The 16542-nt window shown below is 47.6% G+C and overlaps 1 protein-coding gene across 2 annotated transcripts in view; it reads left to right on the top strand.

The window, feature by feature from the left end:
- The window catches only part of KCNAB1 (potassium voltage-gated channel subfamily A regulatory beta subunit 1), a 306973-nt gene extending 292524 nt beyond the window's left edge, over positions 1-14449 (top strand). For both annotated transcript variants that reach the window (XM_053658018.1, XM_037155966.2), the window contains exons 12-14: positions 1764-1884; positions 7252-7340; positions 12703-14449. In XM_053658018.1, the coding sequence (XP_053513993.1) occupies positions 1764-1884; positions 7252-7340; positions 12703-12792 (300 nt within the window). In that variant the 3' untranslated portion in view covers positions 12793-14449. The remainder of the gene's footprint in view (positions 1-1763; positions 1885-7251; positions 7341-12702) is intronic.
- Positions 14450-16542: the final 2093 nt, after the last annotated feature.

Genomic DNA, 16542 nt, shown 5'->3' with positions numbered 1-16542 from the left:
GTGAGATTTCAGTGTTGAGGGTGGAGAGAGATTCGACAACTATTTGACATGCGTTACTTTGGGAAGCCTGCCTCTAGCATGCATGGCGTTATGCTCATGCACACACACACAGGATATAACCTGTAACTCAGTCCTCAGAGTAGAATCACACTGCACGTATGATTTAAAAAATGGATTTCCATAGATTGATAATTAAACCAGCCACTCTTTATGTGTGTGGTATATATTGAACCCCCAGGAACTCTCTTAGTTATAATAAAAAGTAATTGTTCAAAAAGCATCTGCCCACTGGTTTTCAATCTTTTAAAAATTTGCATGATATTCAGAGACACTGGTCCTGTGAAGGACATTGTGAAGGGAGGGTTGGTGATGTTTCTCCCTTTGAGGAAAGCACGAGGGTGCTCAGGGCTCTTGGCACACCCAGCACCCCACTCAGAGGGGCCTGCTGGGCCCTGGTCGCGCACCCGTGGTCATAACTGTCCCCCCCATCGCTGTTGGCAGCAGCTGTGGTCTCCAGGCCACCCTTCCTCCTGGAGAAGCAGAGGTTTCCCAGGGCTGAGGCTGGGGAAACAGCCAAAGCCTCCAGTGAGGAGCCAGGCCCTGAGCCTCTGAGAGGAGGTGGCACACAGAACGGGGGTGGCTTGCCCTTTCTCTCTCACATCTGCAAAACCGCTCCCTGAGATCATAACAAAACAGCCTGTGGTTCCCCTGTTCTCTGGAAATACTGTCTCAGAATGGGGTGGGGGTGGGGGATGCTTTAAAAACAAAAGCCAGCTGCCTATTGAAATGTGGGCGTAGTGTCGGTGACAACTGCAGAGGCCGCAGCCGCTGCCTTGAGGAAGGGGAAGGTCTGGTGTGGCCCTGGTGTCGCAACAACATGAAATGCAGAGAGTCCACGCGGCCTCACATGGGATGGGTCTCGTTATTTTCACTAAAACCGGCCAGCAGGCTCTTACAAATATTCTTGTCCTTGGGGTGTTGGAGCTTCGTGTGGAAGAGTCTGTTGTTCCCTGCGTCCTAGGAAGAGCAGAACCTTCTGGAAAGCAGGCCGCTGAAAAGTTTTAAAGATTTTTCTCCTTGTATTTGGGAAATCAGGCTCGCTCTGCAGTCTGCATATCAGGGTCAGTCAATTCTCATAGGTTTTAAAGAATAGTTTCCCATTTTGCCTTTCTTTACCTTTTGAAGTTTCCTTACACATTTGGGAAAGTCTTTAGTCGCTTGAAAAGCTTAAAAATGTGCTCGGTTCCTATCAGCAACACCAGGTCTACTTCTAGGAGGAGCGAGCAGCTCACAATAAAGCCCCATCACAAGAACACAAGACGGGGAGTAAATTGAAGGCGAGAGAAAGGAATTTACAACAAGAAAGTAAGATAACGGCTTCCTTTGAGCAGGAAGCTTGACGCCCAGCTTTCTTGAGGAATAGGACACATAATAAATAGACTTTGGTGAAATGTAAATGCTTTTTTTTTTCTTTTGCTACCTTCTAGAATCAGGCTATTTCACTAAGAAACATCATTTCCCCCACTTAGCAGACTGGATATAATTGATTATGTCAGGATTTTAACCACTTTGGTGCATGTTGATGGATGTCTGCTTCAAGCCCATAAACGAGGAGTGAGCCCACGAGGAACACTTCTTCACCTGCGGCACCATCAGGGAGACGCAGGAATTCACAGGGAGACTCTTCCAGTTTACTGAAGTAGCCCTCTCTGACATCGAACCCCTACCAGACTTCAATGTTTCAATGTTCTTTTCATTCCTAGTGCTACCAGTGGCTGAAGGAAAGAATTGTGAGTGAAGAAGGGAGAAAACAGCAAAACAAACTGAAAGACCTCTCGCCCATCGCTGAGCGTCTGGGCTGCACACTCCCGCAGCTGGCCGTGGGTAAGGCGATGCCCAGGGCGGGGCTGTCCCGGAGCCCGAAAGTACCGTTTCCTCTGCTCGGTCCACACCCACACCAGGATAAAATGTCTATTGTAGGGCAAACTGACCTCTGGAGCTTAAATTCCTGGCTACAACCATTTAAAACAGGGTTTCCAAAGCTCCCCAGAATTTTCTATTGCTAAAAACTTTTCTTCCTTCCCCTCCCCTTATAACACAGTTCAAATGAGAGCACAGGACCGAAAACACAGACATCCGCACACTCAGTGTTGGGGTGAGACCCTCTGAACCATGCAGGGGCGTCCATCTCCTCTGGCTCAGTTTCGGTCCCTGTGGAAGCTTAGGCAAAGGGGGTGAGAGGCGGAGAAGCCAGCTGTGGGAGGGGCCCAGGGCCACGCGGGAAGCCTGTCCTGGAGGAGCAGCTTCTCCCTGAAACTTTTGAGGGGCTGTGAACACTGCTCCTCTAGACTGTGAAGTCGATGAAAGGTCATGGTCACTGGTACAACTGAAAACCTCATGCACCAGCACTGTCCGATGGAAGTACAATGTGAGCCACATATTTAGTTTTCAATGTTCCACTGGCCATGTTCAAAAAGGAGAAGGGACATAGGTGAAATTAAATGTGCTAAAGGATTTTATTTAGCCCAAGATGGCCAACATGTATCATAACCATAAAAGTTATTGAGATGGTTTACACTTTTTCTCATACTATGTCTTCAAAAGCTGAAGTGTGTTTTACACCATCAGCACATCTCAGTGCAGCCCGACCACGTCTCACGTGTTCGATGGGCACTGTGGCCAGTGACCTGGTGTCGCCCAGAGAAGCATTTGGACTTTCAGTTTCCTTGCTGGGGGAGCTTTGCCAGGCTCTGTGACAAACGCTCTGCCACTGTCTCGTCCCCTTGACAGTCAAAACGATGCCATGGGCCGCATGCTATCACAAGCCCTATGGCACAGATGTTAATGCAGCATCTGCTATTATTACCTCCACTTTACAAAGAACTTGTGTGGTAGCTGGTGTTACCAGGCTCAAGGAGTTCGCAGCTTGGGGTGCTCTATCCAAGAACGGGACCCGGTTGTCACAAGGTCGTTTTATTTACTGGCAGCAAGTAAAGGAGACAAGGGATTCATATCCAAAGCTGCTTCCAGAAGGGAGACTTAGCCATTGCTTATGCACCCTATTTGGTCAATCACACAATTCCAGTTGGCTATACTGACTGGGTTGGGCTGCTGTCAAACACACCCTGTTTACACCGGGCTGCATTGTAACATTCAGTAAGAAGAGCATTTGCAATAGTAAGAAGGGCCCAGACCTTGGGCCCCTTGTCCTAGTTAACACTGTGCGAAAAAAACAAAATATGTGTATGATCTAGAAAAATATTCCTAAGGATTAAGAAATAGCAGGAATTGGGACAAATCAGATACAGTGTCCTAATGAGCTTTTTAAAAAAAAGCTCAAGATAAGTCTTAGGCAAATAAAATAATGGGATAGAATATTTGCTAGGTACTTGACCCTTCTGAGGCTGGAAGGCCGGGAAATGGTAGCTGCCATTAACAGTCATAGAAAGACGGAAATGGGAGGTCGTTCGGGGTGGGGGAAGAATGCCAATATAAGTATATCAATAACTGTTGCTTCAATCCTTCCTTAAAGAAAAAAATATATTTAATGTGATTAGTTAGCATCCCTATAGCTTTAATAAACACAGTAAAAAATATTAGCTATTTGACTATCAGCAAGTTATTTACCATGCTGTCAATTTTCTCATCTGTGAAACGGGCGTAATAATACATATCGTACACACTTGTTGGGTAAAGGGAAATTACACGTGTAAAGCAAAGAGTAGGTGCTCTTTGTAGTAATCGTAATGATGAGGATGAGGATGTTTTTGCAAAGAATGAAGACACCCTGGACCTGAAACTGAGTCTCCCCTTAGCCATGACACGTGGTCAAACTAATAGACACAAAGAGCAGCACTTACTCCGGAAACAGAAACACAGTTTTTAGGTAGTAGCATGAAAGTGAGTATTAAATTTAACTCTGAAGGAGTTGGAAATGATCTTTCCAAAGAGGAAATCGTTACAGGATTTAGACTTCCACTAGACATTAGATATCCACAAAAGACCCCTTCCACAGAATCCGAGTTTAAATTAAAACATGCTCTGTTTCTCCTTTTCCTCCTTGTGTGCCCCCAGATGTCTGTCTTGCCAGTCATTTTTTTTTCACTCTTTAAAGAAGTACTTTTGTTTTTAACCACAGAGCTCTCAAACCAAGAGAGGAATTATTCCAGGCGTATTACCTTTGATCTGCTACAGGGTGTGGGGGAGGGGAACCCTCCAGCAGGAAACAAACGGCTAGAAGCCAACTGTGGGCTGGCTCCCCTGTCCTGTACCTGCACAGCAGCCAGCATTCACACCTTGCTGGGAAAGGGCCACGCTGGGCTGCCTGCTTGGTCACACCTGGTTAGATGCTAATTAGCTGCAATCATCTGCATGTGCTACCTCGGCTGCCAGCCAGTTCTGCCCAGGAGGGCGTCTCATACTGTGCAGCCCAGAGTGGGGAACTGGCTGCCGCGGATACCAAGTACTTAGTGGGCGATGATTTTCCCTGTATCCTGCTTTCCCCTCAGAACTTCTACTAGCACAAAAAAGAATTGTAAGTGCAAGGGAGGAAATAATACAGCCACCAAAAAAAAAAAAAAAAAAAAAAAGCCCTGAATCACTTGGCCTGTTGCCTTTATAGAGTATTATTTTGCCCATGTGGAAAGAGTTAGCAATTGCCTTAAAAGGCCTGAGCCTGGTAACAGCTTAAGAGTATTAGTCGACAGCGGGGCTTTAAGCAAATGGGGCAGGAGAGGTGCTCGGACCCTCTTCCATCCACCTATCATTCATGCCTATGTTTGTTCAACATTTCCTAAGCACCTGCTGTGTGCAGGTACTGGGCTGAGTGCTGAGCATCCAACCTCAGAGAAACACATCTCACCGCCGGATGAGAGAGTCAAAAAAGTAAGCAGATGACTGTGATACAGTGTTGTAGTAAAATAATTAAGAAAGGCCTGGAGATTTTGAAAGTAACATCTACGGGCTCCCAACCCAGCCTTGGATTCAGGGAAGGGCTTTGGGAGAAGTCCCCACGGAGAATCTCAATGAGTAGATATTAGTGAGGCAAAGGAAGGGAGGAGGCAGAGAGAAATTCCAGGCTAAGGAAACTGCTTGAGCCAAGGGGATGAAGAAGATTTACAAATAGTTCAGTGCGCCTGAAGCACAAAGTTCAAGGCAGGAAATGGGGGGACAAGAAGCTGGAGAGCTGGGCTAGAAAGCCAGGTTTGCCAGGGAGAGAAGTGGGAACCTCATCCTATAGGACGAGGATTACGTGAGGCACACGTTGAAGAACGCTGAGCCAGGCACGTGACATGGCCAGATTTGTATCTAGAGAAGCTGCTGCTGGAAGTGTGAAAGCTGCATGGGGGTGGGGGTGGGGGTGGGGGTGGGGGGCGCCATCGGAACAGGAGGAAAAGGCAAACAGTCGGGCAGGGGCTGGTGAGGGCCTGACAGAGGGCAGCGGACAGTTGAACCAGAGCCGTGATTCTCGGCCATGGTCCCTGCATCCACACAGCTCAGCAAGAGAAAGAAGCAACATACTGATGCATGCTGTAACACGGATGAACCTCACAAACCTGTGAAGTGAAAGAAATAACTCTCCTTAGCTGACGTGTCCAGAAACAGGAAGTCCCCAGGGCGCAGAGCCAATGAGCAAGCTCCTGAGGCTGGCAGTAGGAATGGGACTGACTGAGAACAGGCACGAAGGAGCTCGTTGAGGTGATGGAGGTGTTCGAAACCTGGATCTTACATGGTGATGGTTGCACGCTTGACACATTTACTAAAAATTACTGAATCATACACAAAATAGGTAAAGATTTTGGTATGTCAATTTCACCTGAATAAAGTTTTTTTAAAAAGAAAACATGGTCCCTGGATCAGCAGCAGCATCACATGGGAGCTTGTCAGGAGTGCAGATTCTCAGTCCCTGCTGGGCAGCTCGGGTGGTTAGAGCGTCCTCCCCATACGCCGAGGGCCTGGGTTTAATCCCTGATCAGGGCACATACAAGAAGCAACCAACGAATGCATGTTTTCCCCCCTCTCAAACCAATTTTAAAAAGATGAAAGAAAAAATGCAGATACTCAGGCACGCCCAGAGCTTCTGAGTTGGTAACCCTGGGGGTGGTACCCAGTAACTGCTGTTTCGCAAGTCCTAGGTGGTTCTGATGCCCTACACTTTGAGAGCCACTGGACTGGAGAAATGTTTAAATAGCAACTAGACTTGGCAATCAAAGGGGAATGTGGGATCCGAAAAGGAAAATCCCTAAGTATAAGTCCCAGGTTCCCAGACTGGGAGGCCAAGTTGCTAGTGAAGCCACCCGATGATACTGGGAACACAGGACAGACAGCAAGAAGTCTGCAGCGCCTATGGGACCCCTAGCACGGACACCCAGCAGACACCGCACCCCTGGGTCTACAGGATCACCTAGGTCCAGGCAGCTACGAACTGAGAAGTCTACTGTAAGCACAAGGAGAGAGAATGAATGAATGGTGTCCAAGAAAGGACAGAGACAGATCCAGGGCAGAGTGTGGCCTCAGACAGAAGCAGCACGTGGCATCCTCTGACACGGGAGGATGTGGACGTGGACTGTGTCCCTGGGAGAGTGGGGAATATCCCACCTGATGAGCAGACTTAATTGTTTACAAAGTCGAAGGCCAGGTTATCTGCTGGGGTCAAGGGGCAGGTGTTGAGAGAGCGTTTTAGAGGTTGCCAGAGAGGCAGAGGAAGGAGAGGAGTGAGGGATTTGAGGGTCGGGGAGATCATCAACACCGGGTGAATCTCGTGTTAGGAAGAAAGGGTCCTAAAGAGCTGGCAGGTAGGTGGAAACGAAGGAACCAGACACTCAAAGTCTGCAAGGTCACCACGGAACAACAGATGAGGGGGAAGCGAGAGTGCCACTAAGACCGAAAGGAGACTGCTGTGGGCCAGCATGAACACAGGGATCCCAACAGCTGCCAGAGAGCAGTATCGGGTGTCTTCCGGAACAAGAACCTGTACCTGGGCTGGGTAGCTGGATGGGATGCCCCAGTAGTTAGGGCAAGGGCCCACGTAGAAAACACAGAGCGCTAAACTCAGGATTCAAACGCACAGATCCTACCAAGTCCTCTCCGTGACAGGGCCGCTGCTGATGTTTTTAATCCCGGAGTGCACTGTGTCTCCCCTGCAACATTAGTAAGTTTTGGTCGCAACAATGGTGGCTACAGGTGGTGTTTGTAAACTAATCAATCATCAGGAGGGCTTCGATACCCTGACCCCGTGTTCTCTCTCCCCAGCATGGTGCCTGAGAAACGAGGGCGTGAGTTCTGTGCTCCTGGGATCATCCACACCTGAGCAGCTCATTGAGAACCTGGGTGCCATCCAGGCAAGTACCATGGCCCTTCCTGCCACTTTGGGGAATTTTGTGGTGTCTCTGAAGATGTCCCCGGGCAGGGTCCCGTCTCTCCCCACATCTGTCCTTCCTCATGTCACAGCTTCCCAGTTACATGAAAGTCCCTGACAGGCTGCTTGTTCCCAGACTGGGGTGGGGGGCGGGGATGCAAAGTAGGGACAAAGGCCCAAGAGAGAACAGAGCCTTTACAGTACATGGATCCGGGAGTGTCCTCTTATTAACAGGCCATGTTCTCAAACCTCATTTCTCAGGATGGTTTGTGTCTGTGGGACAGGGCACTCCACGGGCCAAGCAATGTTACACCTGGTGACCAGGTGTAACAGGTCCCCAGGCCTGACCACAAAAGCCTGCCTAATAACTACTTAAAATGTAATAGCCACGGGACAACACACTCGTTTGTTCTTCCCACAAACACGTCCTGCCCTCCGTCTCCCATCCCAGCACTTAGGACCACGAGGTGGAATTGTCCCCCCTGTTGGACCGTGAGCTCCCTGAGGTCAGACCTGCTGTGTGTCTCGCTTCTCCACTGATTTCCGGTTCTAACATACGCTACAGCCCTTAGTCACGCTCAAGAAACACCTGTTGAATGAATGTTTGTGATGCTGTTTTAAAAGAAATGGGATCAGAATTCTGGTCTGGACGGCAGGGTTACATCTCCCTGGCAGGAAATGCCGAGGTGCCCATCCCCACTCCCTTCCTTGGGAGGACTGCCTGACGCCGCAGCGACTGGGCGGAGCCTGCAAGGGCAGTAGGCGTGGACATGGGAGTTCTGAGGAGAGGGGTGGGGCTTAGCAGCTTCGGGACCATCCTCCTCCCCCAAAGGACCAATCCCGGTCCTGAGCCCTGCTGAGGGCCTGGAAGGAGCCCACCCCCGACTCCTGCCAGAGCCAACCCCTGCCCAGTGGTGTCTTTTCCTTTTGCTCACTGGGGAACACAGCAGTCTCAGAGCTTCTTTCTCCCTTGTCCACCTGTCCCCGAAGCAAACACTTAATTCACTGTTACCTCTCCCAAGAGAAACAGGTGGAGGTGGGGACCAAGTTGACTGAACTTAAAATGTTTATAGACACCCTTTTGAATAGCCCAGGATATGCTGGGGGATGCATGGCGCACTCTTCCTTCCCCACCGTCACCTCGGTGGGGCTGTGCAGTGTGTCGTCACCTCCGCCTCTGCTTCCATGAACCCCTCGGGGCCCCACAACTGTCCTGGATTCTGGGGGCATCTCCACCCTTGCATGGGGAATGCTGCCTCTTAGGAAAGCTACCCCACAGTCTCTTCTTTTCACTTATGCCCGGGAAAAGATAAAGACTGCACGATGACGATAAAGAAATAGGGAACAGTCTGTACACAGGAGCACTGGAATTCCACCCTAGGATTTCGAGTCCACTAACACACAGCGAGCACGTATTCTATGTCTGGCACCACGCCAGGCAGAGTGCTGGGCTCAGAATAGGATCCCGCCCTCAAGAGCCCAGGGACTGGCTGAGAGTGAATTAGCGATCTGTTCCTTAGCTCAACAGGCCTCTGAGGGCCCACCACGACCAGGCAGGCACTAAAACATATTGTCCAGCCTTCAAGGAGCTTACATTCTAGTGGGAGAGACACATGATAAATGTGTAATTTCAAATTGTGAGGAGGGCTATTGTAAAGAGGGCGTTGTCATAGACACTCCTTGAGAAATGGGTGGACCCGCCCTCTTTCAGTGACGTCCTTGCCAAAGCCCCTCTGGGTTACGTGCACTGTGAAGCCTGGCAGATGAGCATGCAGGGTGCGGAAACCCAGGAAAGTGCGTTCCAGATGCAGGGAGGGGCTGGGTCAAGGCCTGAGGTGGGCGGGGACTTGGCCTTTTCCAAAAACTGCCAGCCCCAGGACTGGTGTGGCCAGCACGTAGTGAGCAAGGGGACAGCAGATGCACTGGAGCGGAGCAGCAGGCAGGGGCCAGATCTCACAGGACACCAGAGGGGTCACAGTTTTGCTCAACATGTAACAAGTCCTTTGGAGAGTTTTAAGAAGAGGAGGGACATGCCCTTATTAGAACTTTTAAGGACTGCGCTGGCTGCGCTGTGGGAAGTGAACAGAAGAAAGCCACAGGCAGTTGTCCAGGTGACAGACGCTCGTGGCCAGGAGGTGAAGTGATGGATCCTGCAGGTTTGGGAAAGAGAAACCGGACTTGCAGACAGATTGGCAGGAAGAGGGAGGAACTAGGGTTCCTGTTAGGCTGACACACCGTGAGCCCTGCCACCTGGGTGAGTGCAGAGGCCTGGTTGGGAATGAGGTCACTCCTGCACAGTGGGAGCACCCCAGGCAGCTGAGGGCACATCTCAGGGAAAAACTAAGGCATCTTCCCAAATCATCTTCCCAGCAAGGCCCTGGCTGGTAGCAAAATGAGCCACCCATGCTCAAAGGGTAAGAGAAAAGGGAGGTTACCTGGGAAGGGAGGCTGCCCCAATGGGCACTTAGCATCCACCAGGCCCCCTTCCTACTCCCGTCTTCCACCAGCCTTGCACCTAAGAATCCACCCCAGGCAAGCTGTAACTGGGCCCCTCCATGGAGCAGGAAGCAGGCTGGGTGGCTGGGGCTTCCTGGCAGAGCTGAGATCAGGGGCAAGACAGAAAGCTGCAGTGCCAGCAGACGAAAGGAAACTGCTGGGGGGCCCATCAAGACCACTGAGCCAAGGGATACTGCTGCGCCAAGGGATAAAACGTGCCTATGTGGTGCGTGAGACAGAGGGGCACATGTAAGTCAGAGCCTCAACAGATGGGAGATGGGAGCGGAGACCCCAGAGCTGCGGGTGGCCAGCCATCATCTACACAGGCCCCCGTCCTCCACGCTTCTACCTGAAAAGAGCAGAGAATCTCCTCTCTCCCTCCACCCCGCCAGCCTCAAAGCCCTTCTGAGGCCCCGTCACCCAATCAGAGCAGTCCAGGCTCCTGCCCATCTAGGGCTCACCTTCCCTGGATCTCATCTCCAGCCACCATAACCACTCGGATCCCCAGAAGTAACAGTGGTCCTCTGCCAACAAAGTGTCCACCACCCCAGCCAACGAAAATCCTGCTCTGACCCCAGGGTCCTACTGAACAGTGACCCAGCCCTGGGAGGACTTCCCTAACACCCCACTAACAGGGCAACACTGGCCAGACCGCCCCCACCCACCCATTCCTCCAGTCAGCATAACACCGACATCACAAAACTGGCGGCCTGTGGGGTGTTGTGTAATCTGTGGATGCCAGTGTTTTAAAACAGCTGTCAACATTTAAAAACTCGACTAATTTCCCATGAAGTCCCTGGGTGGCTTTTCTTGCAAATTTAGGTCTGTGACACTATACACACATTTTTCATGTTTTATTCAACTACTTGTATGGTTTCAGCTTTTTTACATGTTTAAATCTCTATCTGAAATTTATTTTGGTGTAATGAATGAAGTTCCTTTCGTCACGTGGTTCACCCACTGTTTTAGCAGAAAACTTCCCACAGACCCAGTTTCTAGATTCGGGTCTCCCTGTTGCGATCTCACTTTAAATGACACATGAGTTTAGATCCTCAGAGACGCCCGAACTGCTGGGGAGTCAAATTCTTCCTTCACCTTCCGGTGGAGAAACATGAATCAGAACCAGTTCCCCAAACTGGGCAGCTCTGCTGCTCTGCCAAACCCGGTTTCTGAGAATGGCTCCCGAGTGAAGACAAGGTCACCCGGGCCAGCGTGACTGCGGCAGAGGAAGGGTGGGGCTGAAACCGCAGAACCGGTTGTCACACTGCATTTCATCACAGTCTCCAGACAGGGTCAGGCTATTCCTTGGGAAGAAGTCCGCCTTTGTCCCTTGTCTTGTGGTGTAACGCGTGCCCTTGGCCCGCTTGTCACCATGAGTGCCAGCCCTGGGTGACCTCATCCTTTCCCAGGGCTTCAGTGAGTGTGTCCATGCACACGACTCAGATCCTCGCTCCAGTCCTCCTGCCACTGGCCGGCCAGCCAGCTTCACAGCACGTTCCCACACGAACACCCCACGGGCACCGTAAACTCTCCACTCTTGTCCCGTGGATTCTGACCTCAATCACCCACATCAGTGTGTCTCCTGTCACGCGGTCTGGACACCGCCATCCTCCTCCAGTGTCTCAGATCCACGCCCCTGTTCTACAGCCCTGCCCTAGTTAAGCATCAGTGTCACGGCCTAGGACAACAATACATCTCTAACCTCCTTGGTCCCCTTTCAATCTGCTCCAGCTCTTCCTTCAAACTACCACCAGGTGTCTGGAGGGTTCGCTCCCAGCTGAGAAGTTCTGAGAGGTTTCCCCACTGTCTACAGAATAAAGTCCCGACTCCACAAAGAAAATGACGTTCAAGGCCTTCCGCCCTATCTTTACTCCAGCTTCTCTTTCCCCAGTTCCCACCGTTCCCCTACCAACACCACTCACTTCACACTTGCATCGTTGTGTTTCATAGACATTTTACTTTCTCATGCTATTCCACCTCCCTGGGATGCCTGTTAACCCCTGGCCATCCTTCGCCACGGTTCTGACCACCAGTGGTAGATCCCTCCTTCCCCCTGGCTGGTGTGGCTCAGTGGACTGAGTGCTGGCCTTGGAACCAAAGGGCTGCCAGTTCGATTCCCAGTCAGGCCTGGGTGGTGGGCCAGGTCCCCCGTGGGGGGTGCACAAAAAGCAACTACATACTGATGTTTCTCTCCCTTTCTCCTTCCCTTCCCTCTATAAAGAAAATCTTTTAAAACATTGTTAGAAAAAAGAGAAAGTCTCTAAGCCTGTGCCGTCCAGCACAGCAGCCTCGGGCCACATGAGGCTGTTTACCATACACTGGGCAGCCAGTCCAAATGCAGTGTCAGAGTAAAAGGCACAGATTTGAAAAACTATGCACTTTAAAAAAATACAAAGCATCTTAAGAATTTTCTAGACTGAGTACAGGTTGAAATGATGTTTTGGATATGATGGGGTAAAATCATGTATTAATTTCACCCATTTCTTTTTACTGTCATTAATGTGGCCACTGGAAAATCTAAAGTTACACTGTGCGGCTCACATCATGTTTCCACCGGGCAGAGCTGCTCTGGATGTTACCTATTTCCTTCAGCCTTCATTTGTGTCTTATATCTTCATTCATTCAGTCAACCAACAGTTATCAGCACAAAGTGCCCTCAGAGACGCTGGAGGTAATGGAGGTGAACAAAACAGGGTCCCTGACCTCAAGGAGCGCACAGTCTCGTGGGGAGCTTGTATTTCAGTCATGGTTCATAAACGTACAGCAGTCAGGACAACCCTGCCTAACATCAGGCACAAAGAACTAACATCAACAACTAACGGCATCTTTTGTACTTCTCACGCTCTCAGGTTCTCCCAAAGATGACGTCACATGTGGTAAATGAGATTGATAACATATTGCGCAACAAGCCCTACAGCAAAAAGGACTACAGGTCATAAGGCAATGCATGAGCCACAGGCGCTGCATGGTTAAAACATCGGTCTCCACCGATACAGAAGGGTGTTACCAGCCAGTCTTTCAAATCACTTAGCAGCTGCTGCTCAACCTCTAGTGTCCCCGGACGCTGAGGTGTCTGCTGTCACTACCACTGTGCACCTGAATTATGAGCACATCTGAAAATCCACAACTAAGGAAATCCATCCTATTTTCTTATCTTGGACTGGAGTCACCTGTTCTTGCATTGCTCTCTGTGCACCTCATGCTAATGCAATGGGAAGTATGTGGGCAGGAAAGACATAGTACTTTCAGACATTTGGCAACTTAGAGAGGGCTACACAGGTAGATGTTTTTACAAAAGAGCAAAACCCACAGATGCCATGTGGACTGCACCGGAAAGAATAGGCTACATTCACACAGAAGTCCTGTTTGGGAAAAGAAACAGGAACAATTTTGCATTTTTTTCTCTGTTCTCACATTCCTGTTGTTATTGTTTCACTAGTCATTATTAACAAAACTAACTCCTAGGTATTTGCTTTCATTATCTTTTAAATATTCACTGTTGCTTAGCCCAAGAATGACCCTGTATAGCAGCTTATCCAAGGTGTCTATCAGTATTCTAATAATGCTATGTTCATTTACATGCAGAAATGGTAAAAGGACAATTATGGTAAATTTATGAAAAGGGAGGATTACACTACTATGGAAGTTTAGCTTTGAATAAAATGTAACGCATTTGCAATGAAACGTTCATTTTTGACTGCTTGTAGACACAACTTCTGCAAGTTTATATTTTTGAGCTTTAAAAATATACACAGGCTTGTTTTTCAGTAAACCTGTAAAATACCCAGAAAGGCAAATGTTTGCTGTTTAATTAGCACTGGGATTTCACAATATAATGTTTGGTGTTTCTGAGGAGTTAATAACATAAAAGGAAATCACAGGCTTTGTGAAAAATGTTGTCACTACTCGGCATATGCTGAGTGAATCAACTTGCCCAACAAAAAGCAAAATGTGAAGGAGCCTCCTGATTCTATCATCACATGATGTGCACTAACTATATGCATGAAAGCTCACTGCATGGATTAGAGTGGCCTCGCTCTAGTGCACCCTGAAGCCGAGGTCTACCCGGCCCTGCCTACCCTCCTGAATGCTCCATGGGAGAGAAATTCGGGGGAATATATTGTGTGTACGTTAGAAGAGAGAAAAACAATTTTTTTCCTTTTTGGGGGGTGTGTTGGGGGCGGAAGTCCTGTAACTCTATTTGGACATCTCAGCACATACAAAATTTTAATTTAATTTTTTGGCCAGCTGGTCCCTCATATAGAAATCATTTTGAGACTTACGGAAATGTATCATCAGCTTTAAATGCTATTTTTTACCATCATTTCCAGATATGTATTTCCTGGTGAAGTTCTAAATCTTAAAATGTTAATGTAAAATACCAATACATTTCCTCTTTGGTTACTACTATCTGTATTCAATTAAGAAAATAGTTTGGGTTTTGCCCCAAAGTATCAGAGTGATGATGAAAATGAATCGTTTCTCAGTTGTTTTTGTATATTCAACCAATCAGTGAACTGCTGTATGTATGAGCTGAAGTTGTCTGATTGAAGCTGTAATTTAACCTATTAATTTGCTTAGAGTAATAAAAGCATTTTGTGCATTTAATCTGTTTTTATCTGATCTTACTTTCACTGGAAGGCTGTCTGTGTGTGTATATATATTTATATGTGGCTGGAGATACTTATCTCTACCTATCTAGCTCCATAAAACAGGCAGTGACATTCACTTAATAAAAACTATGTTGGCAGATAGATTGCAATGAATATCTAAGAAAAACAGCAGTGATCAAGAATTAAACTGCAATCTATACTTTCCTTATTAATGGAATAAAGGACTAGCTACTAAAGATATCATTTCTTGGGTTTTAGAAGTACTCTGCACTAAGGTTAAAGCTTCTCAAACTCACTTATTAATAAAAGAGCCTGCAACTTAAAATCAAATACAAATATTACTGCTTAGCTGTAGGAACAGCCATCCTTTTTTATACACAAGTCATCTGCCATGGTAAATATACTAGATATGAAATACATTTCACAACTATATCCTTAGGAAAAATTTCCATGCACTCTCATTTCAGTTTTTTCCTGGAATGAATTCCTTGGGAGAGAACATACCATTCCTAAGAGTAGCCTGGGTAGCAGCCATCCACATCCTGAAATTTCAGCCAGGGTAAGTGAAAACTAGAAACCCTGTGCCTGGCTTTCCACTTTCAGAACTGTCACTTCATCTTAATAGTGTGCCACAGGTCCTAAGACAGCAGAGCCTCAAGGGACCCTGGCCATCTTCAAGACCACCCCTCCTTGGCAAATGAGCCAAGCAAGCCTGAAAAGACAGGTCTTGCCCAAACTCACTGCCAGTTGATGGCAGAACCAGGCCCAAAATCCAAGTACTAAGTTCCGTGTTGTTTTAAGTACAATTTTCTTTTTTAGTTTCAAAGCTTTGTGGAAAAGTAACTGTGTGTGTTAAGTTTTTAAGTTAAAAAAAAAAAAAAGCTTGGATATGAATCCAAATTCAGAACCAGTTAAGAGGGAAAGGCCAAAGAAGTGATAATTAAAACTCGTGAAGGCCAATGCATAGTCTCTAATCACCTCCATGAAAACTTAAACCAACCACTCCTAACCTTAAATTAACTCCCCTGCTTGGGAGTCCACGCAGGTGGGAGACAACCCTTCCAGCCCAAATACACACACCTGTGAGACTGCTGCTCTCTACACATGTACGAGCCTATGTCTACCCCTCCTCTGCGTCTCCAGTAACAGGAGTAACTAGCACGAGCACTGCAAACAGAAATGGGGCGAGCAGGACAGTGCGGCAGGCCGGCGCTGGCAGAGGCCTGCTGTCCTGCTCTGTGACGTAACTGCACACCACGTTAGACACCGCCACACAAACACCCGATCAGCAACTACAAAAATGCTCATTTACATGTGTGGGAAACTTGAATGATGGGTAATGTAAAATAATGTAAAGATGCTGTACTCACCTGGTTTTTATAAAGGCTAGGGAAAAACAAATTTTAAAAAGCTAAGTTTAATGACACTTAATTAGTAAGATCTTTCACAATAATTTTAGATACAAATCCAACCTCCATATTTCAATTAACTGTAAAACTTGTTTTAAATTATCCTTTCCAAATTAGGATAATATACCAAATAGGACAAGCAGTAAATTTTTTTTACTAGCTAAGAATAATTTCAATCCAAGATTTTTACTAAGTTGCAAATGAAGAAACTAAAAATAGGGAAATATAAAATGCTCCAACACCTTAAGCCTCTAGTTGTCACAGGGGTGTAAAAAAGGAATTGAATCACTTTAAATCCCAATCACAAGAGAACCCTTTATTTTCCTGTTGTTGGATCTGGGAGTCTTTTTGAGATGAAAATTTTTCCAGCACGTCTTTACCAACTACACCATTCTGTGCGCCACATAGCCATTAGGATGACGCGGAGAGGACTGGGGAAGAGGCTCTGCAATTTGCAAGAGCAGGGCACTCGTGTCCTGCCTAAAACTGTGGAACTGTGAGTACATGCCTTATAAACTTGTGCAGAGAAATTTACCTTGTGTAGGAAGCTAGAAATCGTCACGAAGATGAAAAGCAGAGTGCTGTAAGAAAAACTCAGAATCAAAATGAAATTATGCCAACTTGCTTTTCTACGAATTATTTAGTTTATCAATACAAGAGAAAGTGT

The sequence above is a fragment of the Artibeus jamaicensis genome, unplaced genomic scaffold, assembly GCF_021234435.1.
Source record: "Artibeus jamaicensis isolate MK-2021 breed Jamaican fruit bat unplaced genomic scaffold, CSHL_Jam_final scaffold_474, whole genome shotgun sequence".
Taxonomy (NCBI): domain Eukaryota; kingdom Metazoa; phylum Chordata; class Mammalia; order Chiroptera; family Phyllostomidae; genus Artibeus; species Artibeus jamaicensis.
Note: the sequence above shows the minus strand (reverse complement) of the source record. Positions and strands in the feature narration are given on the sequence as shown.